The following is a 26,216-nucleotide window of genomic DNA, read 5'->3' as shown; positions in this document are numbered from 1 at the left end:
GCGCCAGAGGAGATTTCCGACTGGATGCGGTACCACCATGGACACTCGCGTAACCTCCTTTTCCACAATTGTCAAAATGAGATTGCCAAACTCAAAGCAATCATGGATTAAGCATTTCATTTTAAATTCAGTTAGTATCAAATGGTACATGGTATTCGTATTTTGGGTTGCGTAAAAAAAAATTTCAGAAGTAATTCTCTCGTGACTAACCCTGTATGTATCTACAGTCGTAAAAAAAATCGTTATTTTAATAACACGATTTTTAGTATTAAGAATTGTTTAGGGTTTTTATTTTTCTGACAGTTTAACGTTATTATTGTGAAGTTTTAAAAAATTATGACACTAAATTCTGCGAGTATTTTTTCTATGGTAACGTTTCTGGTTATTTTTACTTTTCGAGCGTAAGCGTCTGACGTCTGTCTGTCTGTCTGTCTGTCTATCTGTCTCTCTGTCTGTCGTCTCTTTGTCGTCTTTCTGTCTTTCGCCTGTCAGTCAGTCGTTGTCGATATTTATTAGACAGAATCTCTGAAACTATGGACCGATTGTTGTCAAATTTGATGTATATTTTAGGAATATCAACACTAACCATCCCACCAATAATTGACATACCGTCAAAAATTGCTATTTAAATTTTATAAAATAACATACATATCCTTGTACTTGTGGTTTATGGATTCGCCGTGTTGTTTTGTCACTTTGCCAATTATTTAATTCTTTTTGATATTTGTTCAACATTTTGCAATCTAAATTTTAATTAAATATGAAATACTTAAATCAATATACAAAGTGATTTTTAATATATGCGAAAAACTAGAGGGGACATCTTCCCCGCATTAAAATGAGAGGAAAAGTCCATACGAACATTTGTCAAAAAACGCATGGTTTTAGAATTACATGGAGTAGTAAATTAAAAATGTATCGATCTCTAAAATTAAATACTAGATTTTTCCTCGAGAGTCACGTTAAACCTCTAGCTTTTGAAAATGTTGACGAATTAGAAAATATTATTGTCGCATCTTGTGAATTTGAAACAGCTACGATATTGTTGGTCCATTTTAAACTGCTATTTCTGCCAAAAATTTGATTTTTCAATTTAATTTTCTACAAATTAAAAAAACAGGTGTGGATTGTTAAACTGCAAGTAAAGAAGCATACTACGCGTATGGTTCAAGTCAGTTTTCTTTAACAGAATTTTGTAATGATGTCATCAAGTTTTTGAAGGAAATAAACGAAAAATTACCCATTTACTATGTTTACGACAACCTTCAAACGTAGTTTCTTAGTTAAATAGTAAAATGTTGATTTTTTCGCAAAAATCTAGATGTCTAAGGTGAAAAATAAGTGCGGATTAATAAACCAGAAGTACAGAAGTATATTATTGTATAATTTAAATTAACTAGGATTTCGTTCGTAAACTTTTATCAAACTGATTTACCATCTACATTATATTCCTAACATACACTTAAGATTTCACAATAGACAGTCAAACAAACGACAGATAGACGGAAATGGAATCTACTTTTTCATATTCTAAGGATTATGAAACTTCTTCATTTTTTACCTGGCTGAAAACACAGTTTAAAACTTTAGTGTTACATTGTATGTCATTAATATATATCGTCTCGTACGAGAACATTTTTTTTTAATGGTTGAACTATTATGGAAGCTAACCGATACGTTAATATAAAAATCAATATAAATATTAATAAATTAAAATAACATTAATCAATATCTACTTAGTTACTAAGTAAGTAATTGTGTTTTATATTTAAACTTTTCCATTCCTGACTGTCGAAACTGGTTAAATGTCACGCCAAAATAGTGTAGTTTTGCGCATTTGTGTGTACAAACATGGATGGCACATTTCTAATTTTTACTATATTGGCGCTTAATTAAGTCTGCCCTCGTATAAATGCGTGTCCATATTTAAGTGGTTACCGTTGACGTCTAATTGTGTCTAGAATATTTATTACTTATAAAAAACAAAACGAAACTGCAAAAGCGCATCATACTAATAATTAAGTTAATCAGTGTAATACTTAATTATTAAGCATCCATTCTCGATTATTTTATGATGATTACTTTTAGTACCATTTATGGTAGAAAAATGCTTGTAAGTCTATTGCGGATGATTTTGTAAGCCTGTAGCAATACTGTTATTAAAAATGTTTACAGTTATGTGGATACATCTATTCTACACGTGAACATAATATAGGCAACAGGTAAAAGAAAACAGTACCTGCATGTTATACTTTAAGTTACGACAAGCCGTTAATTGATATACAAAACTTTTTTTATGGTGAACCATCAGAAGGCGTAGAAGCCCACGAAAGCTGAGTACACAACCAGGAAACTTTAAAAATTCACGTATTTGGTTAACACCTGTATTGTATATTCGTTTAACATCCTGATGTTGTTCTTTGGGATCACCAAGTCATAAATTAACATAATTAGCTAAACGAATACGAAAACGTCCTCTTCTCGAAGCCGATGTGTTACAGATACGGTTACAAGCATCAAATAGACTTTTAAATGGGGTGTTTAGAATATTTTGCAATAGACAGTGCCAATTAAAATTTCTCGAATATCTAAATAAAGTCATCAACATTGCCATTTATTAAATATATAAGAAAATAAAAAACCTGTTGGATGTTTCTGAAGTCACGTAAGAACCATTTACAAAAAGTCGTTCAACCAAAAATACCTAAAATTACTAAATTTAGAAGCTGAAGCGACGCCGCACAAAAACACATTCATACGCGATTTTGACTACCCGAAGACAATGAAGAAGGTCAAAGCGCAAAAAGGCGGCGACCTTCATTATGTAACAACTCGGTTCAAAATCAATTTTTAAAATTCAAAATCGCTCGGTCTTCGCTAGAGGTCAAACGCGCGTTTCCGCGTTTGAAATGACCTTAATAGCCACCGGAAAAAAGAAGCCGCACGTTCATGGGCGCACTTTTTCCACACGCAAGCACAAAGCGATAAAAAAGATGATTGCTGGGAGGAAAACACAATCAACAAATGGGTCTTCTAGGTCGAGATTTGATTATTGCAAAATGTGTACGCAAAAAAAATGTGACTCACGTCTCCTAGCAACTGAGTGGCTCACGTGGGGTTTTTTCGGGTGACAAAAGCTGCTGTCGCCGGTGCAACGATCGGAAAGTGAATTTTGTCGTTAAAAACGCGCACTAATCGAGTCCAGAGGTAGAACAGCTGATTCTTCACGGTTAGCTTGCGATAATAGAACTAGCATGCGGGACATTTCGTCGCGATCGCAGTGTGCCGTGTGCGTATAACATCGTAGTTGGCGTGCGATTGGCGACTTGGAGAAAGTTCGCGCTTGCAGAGAGCCGAAAGGGATGCCAACACAAAGCTGCAAATGCTTGCAAAAACGAGTACTTGCATGCTAAGCCAGCACATGCAATTATCGTTAACTTTTACTTCCAAAATAACAGCTCCGAAATCTTAATGAATGCGTCTTTTAGACGGTTACCGGATTTCGGACAGTTGTATGGAAATTATACGATAATTGGTACTCGTAAAAATTATCGATAATTTGCACATGCTAACTTAATTGGTTATAAATGGCTTTAAAAAAAAATCCGAAGGTGTATTTTAATGTGTATTCTTTAAGATCAAAACCAAGCAGTAAAACTTTGTGGAAATTTCCGTGGTCGGCTGATTTTTGTTTATATCACGTTTGAATTACTTTCACAGTAAAATGGTAATAGTCAATAAAACACAAAAATAAAAATAGTGTTTTACAGAGATAAAACTGCATTGTAGATTGTAGTGTTTCATTATGTCTAAAATTGCATTTTATCGCCTCATATAAATCAACCTTTGGACTTTTTCCTTAACAATTATCTGTTTTTTGAAACATTGTTGTTAATGTTATTATTATCAACACTAAAAATTTGAAAATCAAACCATTTTGCAAATCTGAATTTTGTCATAACCTCAATAGTCTATTATAATGTTAAAATATAAGCAAAAGTGGATTATTATTTATTAGACTACAGACTAATGTCTGTATGCTGTACGATTCAAGTGGGGACAAATATATTATCAAATTTTTGGTGGGGAGGAATAGATAAATTTCGGTCAGTTTGTAGTGTCCTTACGACCCTTGAAAAAATAATGTTAAAGGATAAAATCATTCAGTATCCTATACAACCACGTGTAGACGAATTTAACCCTTAATTTGGGGTAGAAGGACCGGAATGCAGAACAACGCAAGTAGTTTTTAAGATGGATCTGGTCATTTGTTGCACGTGTTAACAAGTGTTAATTTTGTTTTATTGTTTGTAAATTAACAGTCCATGTTGTGGTGTCCAAGTCTGAATTAAAAGTTCGCGCTGAAAAAAATACAGCGGTGCGAAATTTCATTCGAATAATTTGAATTTGAAAAATAAATTAAGAAAATCGTTAGACGTAGGCAACTTTAGTTTCTTTTTTTTTTTTTTAATAATAATGAAAACACTTTCAGAGTTTAAATAATATATTTGTAGTCACTGCTACACGTGAATTCAAAATTTTACACATAGAAAATAAAGGCGCAAAATTAAACGCGTTAGAATGTCTGGAAATAAATAGGTACAATAGATTAAATACACTAATGAACGACCAAACCGAAATAAACAAATCTCCCTTACTTAACATAAATTTGTAAACACTATTGTTAAATCAGGTATAAATTCAGGAATAGCTCTGTAAAAACCCCAGTTTCTCTTCTGCCTGAAGACGGTACTGTGTACCGAAACACGTGTAGCAGTGACTACAAATATATTATTTAAACTCTGAAACTTTTTTCATTATTATTAAAATTAATATGGAGTTTAAACACGTATCAGCCTCATCAATACAAACACTTTAGTTTCTTTGCTGGTAGTTTGATACAGAGATTTCTTAGTAACCTAGATACGGCTATGGGCAGCAAAGTGTGGAACAACATGTATGAAAATAGTGTCGACATACTTTCAGTTCTCTGTCTTTCTCTTACTCGTTGTAATGTGCACTACATACTAGTGTTATCTTCGTCTAATGCTAGCGACTGTTAACATTGGTTGATAATTTGGCGCACTGATTTAAAATGGTATAAAAGAGAATCATAACTCGAGTTTTTTAACAAGTGGCAAACGAAAAGTTTCTAAGCAATCTCCAAAATGATTTGTAATGTTAAGATTAAAATATTACACGGACAAGATCGTTGGAATAAATTTGACTGTCGACTTCCCTTTTTTCGTACTTTTTCTTTATCATTCACACCGGCGAAACTCTTGAAAAATGACATAATGCAATTTTCTTATAGTCAAAAGTTTTTGTTGCCACGAACGTTTCTAACATAAATAGAGAATCGTATTGTATTTATTTGCATGCACAATGTTGAGAGCTTAAAACGAAAAAGAAAAAAGACGTACAGCTGTGGTATAAATTTATTAACATTATTATTAAATATTGGTGATTTAATGTAATCTTAGTTACTCATTATTAAATAAAATGTATTTTACTAATTTACTTCTTATTTTCGCTTGTTTTGAAGCAAAATTTACCAGTTTTGTTTCGTGTTGCAAGCGGACTTTTAAATTAATAATTTTAAATTTGCGCTATTGCCTTCATCAATTGTATTTTGTGATTATCTAGTAATCCCTGAGAAATGCACTGATTGTTCATGTCGGAATTATTAAAAATCTTTGTAATATTTTTGCGAAACAAAAGAATTATTAGATCTTTCTTTGCATACAACACACACTCTGTAACCCATTTTTAGAAATTCTATGCAATTTAAACTTATAACCGTGATATAAATCTTATAACCTAAGAAATCTCTTAGAACAAACTAACAAACACACAAACACCGGCGATTGTATGAATTAAGAACCGACTTGCGCTAGCAGAATTTAAGGGTTTACTGCGCAAAATCGTAAATTGCTAGGTTTAAACAAAGACCTACAAAATCATACTCCTGCGTTCCCATGCTGTAAAAGAAGATGGAAAGCAAAACGCATAGTGTACATGTTGGCCAAGAACGTATGTTCGCTTTTGCATAGGATCACCGTATCTAGGTTACTAATGCCCATTTGCACCAACGTTTAAGTCAGATACTTAAAATCTAAGCATTTCTTAAAACCAACAATGTGTTGCACCAACGTTTAAGTCTTTCTTAAACGGTTCTATGAACTCTTTAATTTAAGCGCCCGTTTACCTGAGGCTTAAATTTGTAAGCAATGCTTAACGAGACACAACAATACAACGCATGTGCGGTACGCATGGTAACAGAACAACACTTTATTTCTATTGGATAATAATTTTGGTGATTACACGAAATCGAAAATTTCCAATTTTGCGACGATTCCATCATTATTATTAGTGCTCAAAAGTGTATCTGAAGTGTAAAATAAAGTCTTAACAATTTAAAAATGAATATAAAGAAGGTATGTACCACAGTTACAATGTTTTGTTGTAAAGAATAACATGTTTTTTTTCACGTTCGTAAAAAGTGTAACATTTTTTATTAATTTTTGTTTATAAAGGATACGTTTATTTCATGGCACTAGAAGCGTGAAAAAAGTGTCATAGCATTTCATTTTTTCACGCATTTAAATGAAAAAGTGTCGTAGCGTGTCATTTTTTAACGGAAGACATTCGTGCGGCAAATTTTCCATCTCGTGAAAAAAAGATACACTTTACTCACTAGTTGCATAAATAACTATTTTTCATATGAACAATAAAAAGCGCCAGAGGGAAGCGAGAAACTACAGTTATTTGAGACACAACTGAACAAGAAAACGAAGAGAGAAAAAATATGGAATTACTGGTGCGAAAGCGAATTTTAGAGTTAGACATTGAAATAAAAAAGAAGCAGCAAAATAAATTTAAACGTAATAACATGGAGATGTAATAAAATATCAAATTAAAAAGTAATATAGCATAGATTTGTTAATATGAATTTACCAAAAAAAAATGTTATAAAACTTCTTCTAAATTCATTTCCCGTCCCCCGGTTTTAAACAATATTGACCTGTTATTTGACTATATTCTAAGCCCTGTTTTTATTAAACACCTAACCAACGTTATCGAAAATAAATATCAGCACTATTCCAACCTGATTCCAACTACACACGTACAAACTAGAGGTGGGACGGGTAGTAACTATTCGTTACAAAGTATTCGGTACACGATGAGACCCGAACTACCGAGTACCGAAGTTGAAAAGTAATCGTTACTATTCGTCAATGATTACTGACCATTTCGTGATTTCGAGTACGCATTCTGGATTCAAATACTAAGGAATCAAGAACCGATTCGATATAAATCAAATACCCTTACTTTTATTTACTAAGAAATCTCTGGTTTGATAGCTCGTCTAGGAAATTTGTGGGTAGTAAGTTGGTGAGGAGATTGGTAGTAAGGCAGACTTGTTTGGTTGAGATGCGTCACCTATTTGCCTGGTGTAAGGCCAACCATGTGGTAAGCATTAAGTTTACCTAGGTTAAGTTTATTTTGATTTGATAGTTTGTTAGTAATTGATTATTAATGTCTTTCTAATGGGAAATGTGTGAATTTTTGATAATGTTGTTAACATGTGGCGTGAATTTATTAATTGACTGTAAGTGCATCGTTCATGTTAGGATTTTTAACCGTTCCTAGTTTTAGCAGTCATGAAAATTGTTATTTTATTTCAGGCAATCTTACGAAATTATACAGTTTTTTTTTGTATGACATCGAAGAAATAAGCAACTTCATTCAAGTGGAATTGATAATATTTTAAATTGTGAAATGTCGAAGGGGATGGATGCTTTTCCCTAACTTCAATATTATTCAAATTGAATACATTCTCATGTGGAAATTTTTAAATAGTAATTGACAGTATCCACGATTTAATCTCAAGCGCTGAATCTCTTTAAAAATTAGCAGTGAAGTAAATATCCTCGTGAATTCGAAGAAAGAAAGGAGATTTGATGTTGATTTTGTGTTATGTTTTATGTATTCTATGACTTCAATTTTGGAACTTTTATACGCGGACACCTCTCAAAGCGACGTGTGTACCGAACGACATTTTGTGTTTTCGACCACATTTAACATGTGCTTTATGTGGTTATGCGATGGGAGAATTCACGACGTAGTCTTAATTTATTAGTTTTGCTTTATTGAATTTGGGTCGCGAGAGCGGAGCTCAGCTCAAGACCAGAGTGATAATTTTCCTTTCATTCAAATTATTGTTTATTCACAAAACCGAATTCCGCCAACGTGAGATATTCGGAGGGTGTCCTACTGGGAGAGGAAACTCTGCTGGGGGTAGCCAGTGGTGTTTCTCACGCGGGGGATGGAGGGTAGTTGCGGTATAAAACTCGAGCACCTGCCGCAGGTGCCAGCGGACACAGTATCCACAGCGGGCGCTTGCGGGGGCACCGCGGCAATGTTGTATGAAGTTATGGTTACTGCTTACCGCTGCTCGTTCCACGTCTCCAAAATTGTTGAATTAAATTGTGTTATTTATTTTTATATCTGGTTTTTTTTGTGTAACATTTTTGATTATTCATTAACTTGAATTAACGCATAATTTGACATCATGTAACTTCTTGTTGTTCGAAATGCTGATAAAATGAAATTATAGAATGACAGGATAGCAACTTTTAAAGGAAAAAGAGCTCAGGATCACGTGCCGAAACACGTAGTTTTTAGTCAAAGCTACCGGTTTTCTTTCATATTATATGAGAAGACGGGTTGGAGAAGATAGTATGCGGCAAGTTTTGTGGACATTGAGATATGGTGTGTACATCTATCAATAGAGTAAAATCATAATTTAAGTATTATCATCAAGTTGCTTTAATGACGATTTCTCTTAAATTTTCGTGTGTTTAAATTTCTGATATTTAAATATTTGCGTTAATTTGTAAATACTTGATTTCAGTTCAAATATAAAATTATTAATGTCCGAAAATATTAAGAAAAAAATCTCTATCAGAATATAAAACAACTAGTCGATGGTTATTTCGACAGAACTTCCTCGAACTTGAAGTACAGTCCAACAAATCTAGCTTCTTTTAAAAATTATAAAATGTGATTTTGCAAAATTTTATTAGTGATAACCTCTATACATGAAACAATGTAGATACTAATAGCAATAACAAGGCAAGAAACATTACATATTAGTATACAAACTCAAGAAACCTCAAGGCGGATTCATAAACCACAAGTATAGGAGTATGTTATTTTATAAAATTTAAACCCTATTTGCTATGAAAAATTTTGAAGGGACACGAAAATCCTAAAATACGTGTAAAATTTGACAGCAGGTGGCCCAGTAGTCTCCGAGAATATATGTCTAAAAAAAATCGACGCACACAGACTACAGACAAACAAGAAACAGACGGTAATAGGCGATTTACTTTTTCATATTCTAGGAGCTATTTTTTCTGAAGTTAAAAATGTCAACAATAACAAAAATCACCTAAATGTAGTGGATCACTCAAAGATCCAAATTCGTTCGGGTAGAAACATTTTGTATTTATTGAATTTAACTCCTAATAGTGTATAGAATTTTCCACTTCAGTGTTCATACTTGACAATACCGAATGACTAATTTGGTAGCGGTATTACATGTGTAGTTAAGCGCTTAATCTTATTTTTTCGCATCCATTAGGCCTCAACATATCTTTTTAAATAATTTTCCACATGACTTATTCAGATTATTACTGTTTAATTACTTACCATAAGACCAATCATCGATCTGGAAATGATTGGACTCAGGTAAAACTCTTATTATGGGTCCAAGACCAAGTACCTAATTAATAATTATATATGCATAATGAGATTGATGAGTAGATGGATGATTAATATTATCGTTATCTTCTTATATCTCGAAACAAAATACAATGTTATGGATACGTCAACATAAAAAATAACAATTTGTAAAATTAGCATTCACGTCACTACGTAATCCCGCATTTGAGACTTGTTGATGCATCGTTTAAGTGAAAAAACTCATCTATAGAATGCAGAGAATTTTGTTTAATTAATTATAGTCTTACCAATCTTTTTATGAGATAAAATCATAACTGATTGAGTTGATTGAAAAGCTTTAGCCCTATTAGTTCTCTTAATTTATTCAACTTATGTTTTGGAACAATAAGATTATTTTCACATCTAGTATAATAATGGCGATTAACAATAACATGTTATTTACACAGATTACGATTACTTTTAATATAATAGAACTGCGTATAAAATGTGGATAAACAATTAAAAAAATATGGACATAATTTGCAGTGTTCGAAAACAGGTTTGGCATATTCACGTGTCGAATTTACAAGAATAGTTTCCGGAAAACGTCTTTCTGTTAATAGTACCTACTTACTGCGTAGGTGTATATACATTCTGAAAATTCTTTGAAAATGATTCACAGTCTTGAGTAGACGATGTTAATTTGTGGTCTATAATTACACCAAGAAATTTAACAGTGTTCATTCTTATACTCCATGCGAAGTTTGATTGTTCAGGTTTATTTCCGCCAAGGCACATTTCACGAGCACTAAAGCATTTGCCGGTTTATCAGTAATCTTTTTTTCCTTCATAACTAGATTTTCTGCGTTGGTGGCTTTCATAAAATACCTTGCGCTGTCAGCATACATCACTCTAAATCGTTTATATAGATAATGAAAAGGAAAGGACTCTTGGGGATTCTTCTTGGATCTTTAATTCTGCTGATGACGTTTGGTACATTTCATTGAAATAACTATGGAGGAGTTGGTATATATTTTGTCTCAGTTGCGCACAATTCCAATTTGTTGAGTAAATTAGGTGGATTTATAGTATTAAATGCACAAATAAGATTTCCTTAGCTTCGAGCTCTTGTTGGCGACTTTTAGAGAAAAAGAAAATCCTTTCTTTAGTGGATATATATTTACATAGGTATATATATTTCAAAAATTTTCAATTTTTTTCAAGGAATGTCTTTATTGATATTTTCCAGGTTACAGCATTGAAATTAGTGATTTATGGCTTGACGATTTATTAACCTCCACCACCACTTTTATTGAATACCTGAGTAGCTCCGTTTGTATTAAAGATTAAAGTCATTAATTATTTGACGCTGCATTAGGGGATGTTACATCAGCAAGAGATAAGGGTGACGATACTGTCCTATTCATTCCGTTATTGATTATATTCGAAAATTAAAGCGAATACACCTGTTACTTTTAGAAAAAAATTTAATACCAATTCGTAAAATTAACTTTCTAGTGGCACACAAAATACGTAACGAAAATTTATGAAAAATAGTACTCTATTAATTTTGTTTTAGATTAAAAAATTAAATAAATAAAATTTGTTTTTTCATGCAAATATCTAGTTTGAATGCCACAAAAAATTTACAAAAAACAAAACTGAAGAAAAACGTCATTTTGAATTGTATGTATTTTACAATTTTTCTAATGTTTTCGGAAAAACTTAACTTTTTAAGTTCATATATACTCTTTACAACACGGTGGGTTTAGGTTTCAAGTTATTTAATTTTGTATCTTACAAGTCATTATCATTGGCAGTTCCAGAGATTAATGAACCTCCCGGTATACTAAATATAGGCCATTCCATCCCAAATATCCACGCATCTTTCATTTGACTGGAAAAAAGGACTCCCGAATATTATAATACTTATCACGGAATCGCGAACATTTTAACTCACAAATTTAAAAACCATAATGCCGTAACTCAACCCGAACCTGTTTCCGCTGCATGATGTACGGCTTTTAACAAACAGATAACCCTGCAACGATTTTATTTTAAATCCGGATACCGCTAGTGTGTAGCGATTGAAGAAGGCGAGGAAGGTCCATTTAAGGCAATCCACGGTAATGGGCATTGTGGATGTCTTTATTGCATTCAAGAACACTGGATCGAAAAAAAAGCGCGTCGTGCTATTGGCGGTCTACGAGCATACAGTGCTTGCGCATATATGTTTTATATATACTATACATACACTCAAAACCTTAAGTGTCAAATAATTTAGAAGAAACTTAGGAGCCAAAGTACTGATTGTCGCAACAGAATGTATCTAAATTTCATACAAATGGAGTTATCCGAGCTGAATGCCTTTGTGATTATTATTAAGCTGAATAACAACTTTGATCCATTGTGTTTTTACTTAAAGTTTTATTACAAAGACTTGCTAATTTTATATAACAATTAAAATTTAATTAATTTTTAGGGTGGACAAAAAACCCTATTTTCCCTCCTGTTATGGCTCAAGCATGTAATCGAAGAGAGTGCTTTGTTTCAAGCGATTTTCCACTCATTACGCATTGAAGTTAGCACGTTTACGATATTTATGATTTTGAAGTATTTTTTTATGAATTCATTTTAAGTACGAACCTTTTGTTACCTAGGTTCCTAGGTACCTGGTTCAACGGAAACTTGCCTCAATTTGTCGCTTTTAAAATACATACTTACGAACTGACAAATAGTGTAGTGGGTGATCATTATGGATCCAAGCAAATTTTTGTAGCGGCAATTCTGAATTATTGACAGCAATGTGGTTGTCAGTTCACACTTGTAAATTTTAACGTGAGGGCGCGAAACAAAATGTGGTGAGAAGATCGCAGGTAATGTTTTAAATACGTTGACAAGCTGACAAAAAAATAACAAACATTAATGATCACTCGGTACCTCGGTACTAGTTTAATAAGACGTAGCACGAGTTCTTTGGGACACGAAGCTCCAACAAGTCTTATTAAACGAGCATAATACTGTTTCTTCTATTTTGCCCGTTATTTTATTTAAAAAGATTGAAAATCGTGTCACTTTTTCTTAGGGTTTTTGCACATGATCTGGCTAGGTGTCAACGCTGTCAAATGGCATTTGATATTTGCCTGAAATTCAGTCTTAGGTACGTGGTCGTTGATTAAATTCCTTCAAAACAAGATTATGGATTGGATTTGTAGGGTGATACTTGACCAAGGTTCCTTACCTTCCTACATTGACTATGGTACTTGACGTATATGTGACGTTCTTAAAAACAAAACATTTTTAATGTTGTGGTGACCGAATCACATTTGAATAATTTGAATTTGAAAAAAAAAACAATAAAAAAATCGTTAAACATAGGCAACCATGTGCACGTTAGCGCCTTTTGGGTAGCGCGTACATAGTTCTGCTTGAAATTTTAGTTAGAGAGTTGTTAGAAGATGGCGGCTTGGTAGAGAGGTGAAAGAGTCATTTGTTGGTTTGGTTCTCTGTGTGAAAGCATGGTGAAAAGACGCGGTAATTTGGCTAGGTTAAGTTGGCTTGGTAGTTAATAAAAGAAAAGAAGCCCTGTTTAACGACAATTAATCGTAACGACGACAACGCCACAGTTTCCCCAACATTCATAGCTAATTCTTGCGGGTTCCTAATCGGAAAAAAAATGAATTTTCAACCCACGCTAACACGTGTAAATTTAATTTATTCTTTGTAGATTCACAGTTCATGTGAGGAGTTTAATCGTTAACTAGCTCTAACCCAATTTAACGATCAGAAATTTGATTAGATAAACACTTAGTAGGAGATTTCATCAAATTTACTTAGTCAGGATAACACCCTTTGTTTACAAAGTTACGAATAACGTTTCTGGATGCTAATATTTAAGTGTTACATTATAACACTTTTTAATTCTTAACACAAGATTGCTAATGGTTCATCTACGACAGTTAAATTAACCTAACGTTGCTCCACTGTGGAAAAAGACCGTAGAAATATCATCATAATATCGTGGACTGACAGAGAGATTAAAGATTTCTCTCCTTATGCAGTTATCACCGTTATTATCATCGTGTCATCATCACATCACCGAGATGTTTCTCTAGCAACGTGCACAGCTATATCACCGAGATAAGTTTCTCGCAACGCTAAAAATTACATCGCCGATGAGCTTTCCTCGCAACGCCTGATGCATTTTGTGTTTATTTATCGTGTGTTTTGTTTGGGATAAACAGTCCACGATATAAACCCTCAAAACAAATTGTTTTAAGTAACCAAACACTTGGATCATGGCATAATGTAACATCATATAAATTCTTTGCTTGAAACGTTGACAAAGTGTGGCAAATATTAACCTCATGTAATTTTGTCAGCTTTGCAATTTTTCACCTCATATAATTTTTCACTATTTCACAACTTTAGCCTCAGTAATTTTCTTTGTTGTATAATTTAAACTGAGCGTAAAGTTTCATGCTCTGCAGTTTCTAACTTCACGTAATATTTTATCTGTACAAGTTTATTTCACACCAGATCTTTTGTTTTTATAAATCTTTGTTTTTGTTGAATGTTTCCATCATATAATTTATCTGAGGTCCACTCTTAATCTCAAATAAGAATTATTTGTTGTTTAAAATTTCACAATATTGTATGGCGAATTTAAATGTTGTTCATTGCTCTTTTTTAAACTTTGAGACTTGTTCAGTTGTAGTTTAATATTAGAGTTATAAGAATCGAACATATAAATGGAATTGAGGTTAAATAACACAGAAATACGTGGCAGAAGCCGAGGGCCCGGTTCCTAGTCGAGCTGGAGGGATTTATCGCGCCATCTGCACAAAAGATGCAGGTTAGAATAAAATTCAGGGGCGGTCGAAATGACGTAACGCTGTCGGCTTCTCCCCATTAACGGGACCCAACTACGAGTTTGCGACCGTAACGGCCTGCTCGTCTAGGCATGTTTTTCGTGCTGGGCGGCAGTGCTTGCAATAGATAGAATCACCGTCGTGAGTAGGAGAACAGCCACGACTAGGAGCCCCAAACTCCGCTCGTGCTACAACGCCCCCTATGGGTATTTTTGTTGTGGTCTTGAACGAAATTAAGATTCTTGCGGCGGTCTGGTGCCACTGCTGCTGCATGATTTGTTTATTAAAATTTTGTTCTCTTGTTGACTGCCATAACTTTAAATTTGTCGCCACATGTCTGTAATAACTTGTGTATTTGCACCCAGTTACTTTAATTCAGATTTTTATTTGTTTTTATTAAATGCGTGATATTCAAATAGTTGCATTGATTCAGAACATTTAATTTGATTTCATCCCATTTCATTCAAAGCTTTTTTTTTAGAGCTGAACATTAAGGGGTGTCTTTAGTCGCAGCTTTTTTTCTCATTTTGTTTGTCAGTGGAAGAATAAATAATTTTGTGTTTTACTTTGCGGTACTTTTCCAACCCTGGGGTCCACCATTTGCATCTGAACGCATCCCGCCATTTTTCAAAAACACAACGTAGGGTTCCATTTTGTCAGAGGATCACAGCCAAGGCCAAATTTTTGAATTTTGAATTTTTCGCGGGCTTTCAATTTTTTTTCACATGTCAATTTGAGGCGGGATGTTTGGGTTATCACAACGTCTTTATCAGAACTAGGGGAACTTCTAAATATGTGAAATTTTTATTCTGTCCTTACATCCATATATACAGGGCGCTATGGAAAGATATTTAAAAAAAAATGGTTGAAGGTTATTTCGATCGAACTTTTCTCACCACTGAAGTAAATTAAAACAAATGCAGCTTTCTCGAAAAATTATAAAATTTGGTTTTGTGAATTTTACTTTTTTATAAGAACCTTATAAAAGTTGAAATAAAAGTTATGTATATGTTAGGTTAAAGTAAATTAAAGAAGCATGCTGCGCGTCAGTTTCAAATGAAGTAAGTTTTGTTATGACGTCATCAACATTTTTCAAAGACACATATATCACTTTGGATAGGTGCAGCGTAATACTAATGATAACAGTATTGTATTCCCAAATTTTCAGGAAAATGGAGTAAGTCGTTCTCGATTTTAACAATTAAATAATTTGACTCATTCATTATTTTTTATGAGTCACTCTGTATAAAAAATTTAAAACAGATATATTTTGATTAAAAAGTTACATGCTTACGATAAGTTTAAAACGTCTGCAAAATTTCAAAACATTGGGTAGTGTAGTTCCCGATTTAATCAATAAAATAAATTGACTCTTTCATTCATTTTTTGAGTCAGCTTTTATAAGTAATTCTAAAAACTATGAGTGTGTCGATAAACCACAAGTATATAGTCATAATCTTTTGCATATTTCTGAGAAGATTTATTTGGAAAAATTTTAAGATGACAAATTTTTTTGGGAGGGGATAAACGAATACATTTTTCTTAACGATTTACCATGATTACGATAGGATAACCTTAAAATTTACATGATTTCAGAGCATTCGGTTTTGCAGTTTCAAAGTTAAATTGCAAAATATTATTATACAGATTTGAATTTTTTTTTTTCAAAAATCTGGATGTCTGGGGTGAAAATTCGACACGGATTCACACACCACGAGTGCAGAAGTATTTTATTTTGAAAAATTTAAGAAAAAGTTACTATTATAAATTTTGGAGATGACGTCATCCCATTGGTGGTGGGGATGACTAGTCAAATTTTGGGTAGCACGATATTCCTAATATATACAAAATTTGACAACAATCGGTCCGCTAGTTTCGGAGATTACGTGTCTAATAGAAATGGATACAGACGCCGGACAGGCAGACAGACGGAAACGGGAGACCACTTTTTTCGTACTCTAGAGGTATATACGTATTGGAAATATGAGAATGCAATTCTCCCGATGGACTCGATTATTATACTTCCTTAGCTTACGCTTGGAAAGTAAAAAAGATTGAATTGAGGTGTCCCAGTTTGAATTAAAATTTCGCGTTAAAAAAAAAAAAAACGACGGTGCATTTGAATAATTTGAACTTGAAAAGTATATTAAGAATATTTGTCGTTGTATGTTTAATTCAAAAAATTAATCATACTAGTGCCAGTTTCCCCCAACGAGCGTAATTATCATTAATATTTTTCTAATCTCAAATGTGGCGCGGTTTCGCTGATGTCGGCACGGGTTGTAAATTTTGTTTATTGTTTGTAAAATTCACAACTCATGTTAAGATTTTTAATTGTTCCTGGTTCTGAAACAATTTAACAGTCATGAAATTGTTCATATAAATCAGGTGTTAGAAAATTCACTTATTCAAGCTTCACTATTTTGTTCATCAATTTATAGCTAATGTTTCTGAATGTTTCTACTTATGAATTACATTATAACATAGTTAATTTCCCACTCGAGATTGCTCATACTTCATTTATGGCATCTAAACTGTTCTAAACATTGGTCCACTTTAGAAGAAAGCACTTTGAAAAGTTGCGGTTAAATTAATATCCTCGTGGACTCGAAAAACGAAGGGGTTTAATATTTTCTTGCAGGTGTAATAGTTTGTTTCAGGCAAGTGTGGCATAATTTAACATGATGTAAATCCTTTGTTGTTTGAGATTGTTGATAAAGTGTGACATAATTTAGCTTCATGCAACTTATTTCTTGCTAAAAGATCGTGATACAGTGTCGTATAATAGAAATTTGTTAACTTTGCAGTCCAGGAATTTCAGTCAGTTTTCTGATTTGTTCCCAACTTTGCACGTTCAATCAAAAATTAACAAAAAGGGACGAGATCAAGTTTTTCAAGTTGTTCTCGCAAACCGTCTTAAATTTGTTCGCATGGGGTGTATATGGACTTCATTGTACTTTATTTAAGGGTGTCTTTTCAACCTTAAGGTTCACCATTCTGTATTCGGGCGCATTTTGTCTTAAAAAAAAACCACACAACGTAGGGTCCCACTTTTGTTGACGATCACAGGCGAAATTTTGGATTTTTCTTGGCCTTTAAGTTTTTTTCACATAATTATAGTGCTTCAGAGACATTAGCGAGGAATTTAGTTGGGTTAATTAGAATTTTTCTGTTGCCAGATCAAAACTGTATTTTATTTTAGACTTAAAATTATCTTTTTAAGAACTTTGAAGACGATTTTAATTTTTTTGAACTCCTCTCCACCAAAAATTCAGTTTCGGAGTATGGATTTCTAAAGTACATTTAGAAGGCACCATCACTAAAGCATCAGTCACATAACCTCTACCACCAAAATTTCACCGAAACTGGTCGAAGATTCCCGAACTAGGTACGTCTGTCGAAATCGTATTGGCCAACGAGTTCCGAATGGAATGAGACGAATTCAACTATACTCATGTTTCTTCCGAGGTATTTTCAAGTTTTATTAGATTTATTTGTTTAAGGTTCCCGTTTACATACACACCTAAATTTTGCAGTTTTTATTTTTTTCAAATGACCTCGGTTAAATTTCGAATTTCTAAAACTGTGGCTTGGAAAATACCCGACTATAAAAAACAAAATCTTAATTTTCTCAAGCTTTGGTGCGCAGTTATCAATGCTATAAACGAAGTTTAGGTGTATTTTCACTTATCAGTGTATGATAGCTTTGATATTCTTTATTAACCGTATAAACGCATCGTACGAAACATCGCAATAAATCAAAGCTTTTTCCAACTGTACAACGTGAACTGAATTAATTGTATCCATACTTGAACCTGTTTTGTCAATTTGACTGTGTTTCTGTATTAACACGCTTTCCATGCGCATTTTATTTTCTCACTGCTTAATTCTGACGAATTAAGTGAGAAAATTTACAGTAGTACACATGTTAAAACACTGACGTATTGGAACAACAAATCTTTACGCTTTTTTTTTTAAATCAAATTCTATGGTTTTATTCAAATCCAGTTTAACATTAATTGTAGTGTTAATGTAGGTTTTGTTTGACATCTTTTATTACAGCAGAAGCAAGTGGAAGCGCTTTTTGTCGATATTTCACGAACAGCTATTAAAAAAAGATGCAAAATACAGTAGTCTTGCTTTCCTATAATGTATACATCTTTCATCATGGAAAACCGTTTTGTGCGTTCTTACAAAATTACATACATCTGTAAAAGTTTTCCCACAAGACATGACACAGCAACGGTTGCGAATATAATCGTATGAATTACTTTTAAAAGTTTATTAAAAAATAATAATAAACAAATATTCTCGTAAATGGAAAACTTTGAAAAACTGAGACTAAAACAACGCAAAACCGATGATGAACATAAACCAAATTTAAAACCCACATAAACTGACTGAACATTCTAAGATATTAACGTTCATTATAATGATAAAACAACAACAGTCTTGTACATGGCATGAATTTACATGGAAACTTAAAGAACAAGTAGCCCTATTCGTGCGACGGTCCTGGGTGGTTATTCCCGGCGTGGTTTGTGAAGTAATTGGCAGAATTGGTTTGACTCAAGTTGGCAACGAAATTGTTCATAAAAAAATTCGGCGTGAAACCCTGACTCATCCCAGTATTATTGTTCTCACTGCCACTTCCAGGATTATAGACCATTCCGGCGTACTCAGCTGGAAACATCTGCAAGCCAGTTCCGGCCTGATGATAAAACGTCATATGATGAGCCAGGTTGGGTGGAGGTACCGACGGATCGAACACCGGTACAGACGAATTAATGTGAGGGGCTTGGGCTCTCTTCGACTTTGCTTTGTTCAAGCGAGCCTGCTTATAAGAATCCATGTACTTGTTGAATTTCGTATTAAGCAGGTTTCTACGATTCATGGTACTTTCGAATTTCTTATGACTGTCGCTACTGTGTGTTCGTTTAACATGAGGGGTAAGCTTCTTATTACCGAAACGATGAAAACACTCATTTTCATCGTCGGAATAATCGGCGAATTCTGAGGGGACTTCATTGTCCCCAAACCACGACGCGTCGCTACCTTTCATTCTAAAAAAGATGTATTTATTATAGGTACAAGGAGTACATTAAATAATAACTCACTTGAGCAATTGCTGAAGGAAAACGTATTGTGTGTGTTTGCTTGTAGGTGCGGAATATACTTTCATTCCAATTTGGATTTGTAGATTTTTTATGTCATCCGTTGAATTAAATCGGACAGCGTAGATGGGAGATGTTACTTGTCCCAAAACATCAAAAACGAACCCAAGAGGCCTTTTGCCATTATCGAGGAATAGTAAAGTATCTAAGTCGTATGCTGGAGTGTTTGGTATGGCTGCTACTGTAACTGTAAGAGGCGTGATTATTAAGAAAATATACAAAACAATTATAATTAATTACGATATACAATTTGTTATTGAAAATTTTTACTTTATGAAAATATATTTTACATTTTTAAAGTCGGTGGTGACGATTTATGTTTCAAATAAAAATTTAATCAGTGTAATGGCTTGGTAATTTTTATTAATATTTTTTGATTAATTAAAATGGTAATGAATTTTACATTAATGTAATTATATCTAAAAATAAACGATGCTTTACAGTCTTGATGAAGCAACCCATAAAATTTATATATTGTGGAAATGAAAACTACGGAAACTCTGAGAGGAAAAAAAGCAATAACGATTCTTTGTAAGGCCCAAAAAGGATACCAGTGAAGTTTTTCTTTACAAAATCGTTTATGCACATTTTTTAATGAATCAATACGTAAGTCCGTTGAGTTCCTCAAACTAACAAGTTATATTTAGGTAGTTGGGATAAAATAAACCTAGTACTAAAATTTATCAGAAGTATTTTTAACCAGGGTTGGATATTTGATATCGCTTTATATTTTATAATTAATGTTAAGTTATGCTTGTTCTTAAAATAAAAAAATGGTCTAGAATAGTAAGACGGAATTTCCTTTGTCCTTGAAATACAGTCTAACAAATACAGCTTCTTCGAAAAATGATAAAATTTGATTTTGCGAATTTTATTTTTTATATAACTCCTATAAATTAAATAAATTGAGGCGGATTCATAAACTAAAAATTTTGGCTTTTTATTTTATAAAATTAAACATTTACTGTTGGAAATTTTTAGATAACGTCAAAATCAGATAAGTTTTGGTTATCGTTTTATCATCCACACGATACTTTTAAAATACAAATACAACCTGATAACAATCAGTCCAATAGTTGCGGAGATTGTCTTATAAAAATCGACACAAACGAGAGACGATAGACAAACAGACGGAAACTGCATAACTAGCGTTTTATTTTGTTGGAAATATTTTATTCTTGTCAGTGATGAATTTGTTTGGATTTAAAATGCATTTACAAGGAATGAATTATATTGTCGTAATTTGAAAAGAAAACTGAAAAAAAAAAGAATGATTTAAATAAGTCATTTTTTTTTAATCACTTGGCTTCAATTAAATCCTGTTTCAATTTAATTTTTGAGTTACCTATTAATTTTAGTGCTAAATTTTTTTAAACGATGTATTTTTGTCAATACCTACTATTAAATGCTCAAAGAAATTATCCAGGTATTACATTCATGAATTTTTGTTCAAATATTATTTAAGATTTACAAAAAGCTTTTATTTTGAACTTTATATACTTTAAAAATATTTTCAGATGTTTACATCTTTACACGAACATTTTCAAAAAGACTGGACAAACGTTAAAAAAAAAATTCAAAAGTGAAATTCTAAAAAACGAGTTCGATGGGAATATTTTGGACATCGTATTTTAAAAAATGGGCCGGGCGGCGTTCCAAAAACTCTTGAGCGGGTTACCGGAAGTCTCGATTGCGGGGCCCGGAAAAGCTTCGAAGCGGCGTTCTCGATCCATCAAGAGGCATGTAAGTTTTAAATAGAGGCCATCGTCGGGAACGATTATCATTCAGCCAGTTCAGTCAAGACAGAGTCCAGACAAGTTGTGCCAGAATTATTTTACACATAATAATTGTTGTGTAATTAGTCGTGTAAATTTGAGTTACTAAGAAATAAATTGTTAAGTTTTACCCACGCCGATTTTAATTACCGATCATTGTAACAATATATTTTGGAATTGATATTCCCCATGGATAAATCTGTTCGAATAAAGTATATTATTATTATTATAAAATTAACAATTGTGCTCACTTTCACTGAGTTTTATTTCTTATTCTTATTAGTAAGAAATGTACATTTTAGGATATATCCTGAATTATTTCTGTACCTGCGAGCGCAAAGTGCGTAACTCCAAATTGTCAGTTTTCAGTGAGAGCAATTATTTGTGGCTCGTTTTACATACCAGACAAATTATTAGCTTATTCTAAATATATAATACAAAATATTGAATATAACAAATAAAAAATTGTAAATACCTGAATTAGACAAAAAAGCGTCAACATTTTTTAGCAAAAAATACCCATTATCCAATTTTATGTAAAAATGGATTTATGCACTTTGGGCTCTCAGGTACAGATTTTCTAAACTCGAAAAAAATATTTTCAAATATAACTTGGTCACCGTTCAATATTAAGTAAATTAGAAAAAAATGCTTAACCGACCCAGTCGTGATAAAAATCAAATAAACGTACATTTGAGAAATTTGTCGCCCAACACGTAGCCATTATTATTATTTTCTAAAAGATAGTTTCAAATTTTTCCCAACCATAAGCTAACGGTTACTTTTGTTTTCCCGGCGTTTTATGATCACATTAGTATGAAAATAAATAAATAAGTTTCCCGTTTCTATCTGTCGATTTTTAACGATGATCTCCAAAACTACAAGACTGACTGTTGGGTAATTCCATATGTTACTACCGTTAAGGTATGTTGATAGGTTAGAGACAAAAAAAATGAATGTGTTGTCTCCAACTCAGTTTTGTACAAATCACAATTTAATTTTGTTCTCCCACTAATGGTCATCTTTTAACAGTTTTTACACAAATCGTATTTTGGACTGTAACCTACATTTTCCTGTCGCATTTTAGAAATATCGTGTAGACTGTAGATGATCAGACGCTAACCAAAATTAGTTTCGCCATTCTCATCAATAATAATAATAATAATTTGATGGCGTCGCCTCACAATTTTTCACAGTAAATGCTACCTAAATTTTATAAAATAATCAATTTAAAAAAAAACCTATAACATTTTACAATTTAACTTAGAAACTACAAAACCTTCTGAAATTATTGAATGCTTTGAAATTTTGTGAAGATTTTAAGATTATATATTTATGTTTATTCTCCCCTAAAAACTTGATGCGTCAACTAAAAATTTTGCTGAATAAATCTTGCCTGAAATGAGGAAAATATTATGATTCTGTACTTGTGGTTTATCGATACTTATATATTTTTTAGAACTGATTGGATAGGACGGCTCAAAGAATTTATGAATAAAGGTATTTATTTTATTGATCAAATCAAGAACGGTTGACCCCATTTTCCCAAAAATTTGCCAGAATATAATACTGTTATTCTACCTATTACAGTGCACCCAGCGTTGCGGAAAATCGCATTCAAAAAATCAAAAAACAATATATTTTTTAAATCACCATATTTTTAATTTTACAATTGTTTCGAGTTTAAACTCTAAAACTAACACGAAAAATCTAAAGTTATTAGTTTTAATTAAGTAAATTTATTTTTTGATAGCGCTTTATATTTTATTTAGTTATTGTAGTTATCATTTTCCACGTATTTTAATACACATTCCCAAGTATGCGAAACCGTATCGTGTTTTTTTATTTGCAGTTTTGAGCAATAAAGATAATTTATATTTATTTACATTGCTAAATAGCAACAGTGTGCAATGTTTATGTGGATATTTTTCATTAATGTTTTGTTCCAACTTCCCTCGGTTTCGAAATACCGTCCAGCAAATTCAGCTTCTTCGAAAAATTATAAAATTTAATTTGGTGCAGGTGATCAGGCAAATTTTAATTATTGTTTTACCATCTACACGATATTCCTAAACTACAGATAAAACAATCAGTCCCATAATTTTTGTCTAACAAAATCGACACAGACGAGAGACGACAGACAGGTAGGCACACGGAAACGGGGACCTATTTTTTCATACTCTAGAAGTCATGAAATGTCGAGAAAATATGATAGCATATGTGATACGTCGCCGGATGAACCCTGTAATAATATTTCGCTAACTTACGCTCGGGAAGTAAAAAATTAAAAGAAAATTTGCATTTTATTTTGTTGGCAAAATGTTTAAAAAGAAAATTGAAACGTGATTTAAATCTGGCCGACTCTTACCGCATTTATTAGAAATGATATTCTTGTCCTTGTGTAATTTTGAAGACGTCATCAAATATTTGAGAAAGCAAAAACTCACTTGAAATAACATGTTTCTTTCCAAATTCAAATTTTGTAAATTTTCGCTTAATTTGCGGAGAAAATTTTGTCTAATACTTTGGATTAATTTTCATAATTTTGATTTGGATAAATATATAAATTTTAAAATAAAGAAAATAATACTTATTATAACCAAAGATAAAGGAGTATGTCAAGCTGCAAATGTCAAGTGAGTGAGATCTACAAAATTTTGAGATGTTATTATTTTTTTTTGTGTGTCAAGATTTTGTGAAATTTTGAAATGCCGCTTTTGACATAATTGACACAATAAAACGACTATTTTGAACCAGTGTTTATAAAAATTTTAAAAATATATAAATCATAATACCAAAGCTCAACAATTTTCAATCACTCCTTTTTACTGTGGGTAACTGCTGTATTTAAACTTTAAATTAGAGAAGGCCGTTATTAAATTTTTGGAAAGGTCGAATAAATTTCCGTCAATATTTCTTCAACATCTAAAGCTATAATCCTTAGCATGCTTTAGATTTCAGAGTCTCCAGTTCACTTACTTTTGATTATCTAACAAAATTTTCGAGTGCAGCAAATCTGTTTGCCTGGCCAAGACCTTCTCCTATTGTAAGAGTATCTAGAGTTCTGAACTCTAGGAGTTACCAAAGCGCAAGAAAATTCTATATTTGTTAAAATGATTCTTCAAGATGATTTGAAAAAAAAATATACTCATAATTTGAAATCATTGATAACTCGAACTAATCTTTATGATAGTATCACATAAGATGGAAAATACTTTGATAAGTCGAATTTCAATACTCGCACACTTGAGACCTTGGATTATATTTATATTAGCGATACATTTCAACTAATCGGACTTTTAAACATTTTTTACGATAAACTTTTAAAAATTTGAAGTTTACTTCTACTCATTAATTTCCCCTTAAAAAATCATCACAAGGTTGTTTTTCTGATCTATCGCACAAAAATAGATATAACGTTGTAACTACTGTTAAAAATTAATTTTTCAACGTTCTAAGTTCATAAACATTACAAGACGAATCCATGTATTCATTTCCGAATGAGACAGTGGTAAGAAGACATTGAACTACAAACTGCAAGCGCAAGACTGGAACTATGACTCATCATTATTTTGTTATGTAAATATTCAGTTTTTTTCCCACGACTTAATCATCCACTTCCCACTAATACACCAGTATTTGAAGAAAGTTTGATGATAAATATAATGTAATAAAAGTCAAATTAAAATATAATTTCAACAAAAACTATTTGGAAAATTTTAAATTCTTCAGAATTGAAAATCAACATAAACGGGATTGCAATGCCATCAGTTTTTGAAAACTCATTATTTTTTCACAATGGAATTATCAGTTACATCACAAAGTCCACATCATACAAAAAATTACCTAGTTTATCCACAATTCCTAATACATTGCCCATGTGCACAAAGTTCTCATCCTCAACACTAATGTTGAGCTTTGACAGGTCAGGAACAGGCGGTAACTGTTCTATCGATAAGTCCCCATCTGTTTTTTGAACGGCGTTATTCTTTCGAATGGCTCCTCGATTTTGGGACGGATCAGATTCCGTGGGGCTTGTTTCCTCCTCGTCTTCACTAGTTGAATCACTATCATCGTCATCGTCATCGTCGTCTTCGCTCGATGAAGACGAAGACGACGAAGATGACGTCGAGGAGTCTCCGGAACCTTCCCTAACCTGCCAATTGAGGTTAAGTTTCTCCATTTCCGAGGATGAACTGGAATCACTATCATACACTAAAAGGCTATTAAGTGACTCCGATTCGCCAGTTTTTATTGCTACGCCTTCGTTCACCTCACTGGTGTTCGGTTGGGGGACCTTTTCAGTGGCATTTGCTTCACAAACATTTGGATCCTGATTTTCTGGAATAATTTTCTGGAGAGTGAATACGACAGGAGCGAAGGGCGTATTTACCTCTGTTAATTCCTGGATTTTCACTTTTCTGGGTGGGTAAAGTCGTTGTGTTTTCCGGTTGTTGGCTGTCCATGTTTTCGCGGTTATTTTCGTTTGACATGTTGTAAGGTGATGGAAAATGATTGAAATTTAACGTGAACTAATACTCAATCACTACTATGGTAAAGAATACTGCAAACATTTAATGGAAATTAGTAATTTTACAAACATGTGGAGAGGCTCATGTTTGTAAGCCGCCATTTGCCGATGGAAACTCGCAGCACGTGATCTAGTC

The 26,216-nt window shown here is 32.7% G+C and overlaps 2 protein-coding genes across 2 annotated transcripts in view; both read right to left on the bottom strand.

Annotated features, from left to right (window-relative positions):
• The window catches only part of Pde11 (Phosphodiesterase 11), a 271,340-nt gene extending 268,033 nt beyond the window's left edge, over positions 1–3,307 (bottom strand). The window contains exon 1 of the mRNA XM_064061527.1: positions 3,088–3,307. The gene's annotated coding sequence lies outside the window, so the exon portion shown is untranslated. The remainder of the gene's footprint in view (positions 1–3,087) is intronic.
• A 15,560-nt stretch (positions 3,308–18,867) lies between these two features.
• Positions 18,868–26,216, bottom strand: LOC135132527 (H/ACA ribonucleoprotein complex non-core subunit NAF1). The gene is made up of 4 exons (XM_064060650.1): positions 25,943–26,216; positions 25,396–25,890; positions 19,718–19,961; positions 18,868–19,663 (listed from the first exon to the last, which is right to left on the bottom strand). Exons 1-4 carry the CDS (start codon positions 26,040–26,042, stop codon positions 19,099–19,101), a joined length of 1,404 nt encoding a protein of 467 aa, XP_063916720.1. The 5' UTR covers positions 26,043–26,216; the 3' UTR covers positions 18,868–19,098.

Source organism: Zophobas morio, unplaced genomic scaffold (assembly GCF_036711695.1).
Source record: "Zophobas morio isolate AGI-343-1 ecotype UQ-CSIRO unplaced genomic scaffold, CSIRO_AGI_Zmor_V1 ptg000021l, whole genome shotgun sequence".
In the NCBI taxonomy this organism is placed as follows: domain Eukaryota; kingdom Metazoa; phylum Arthropoda; class Insecta; order Coleoptera; family Tenebrionidae; genus Zophobas; species Zophobas morio.
The sequence above is the reverse complement of the archived record's forward strand: the minus strand, read 5'-3'. Positions and strand labels throughout refer to the sequence as shown.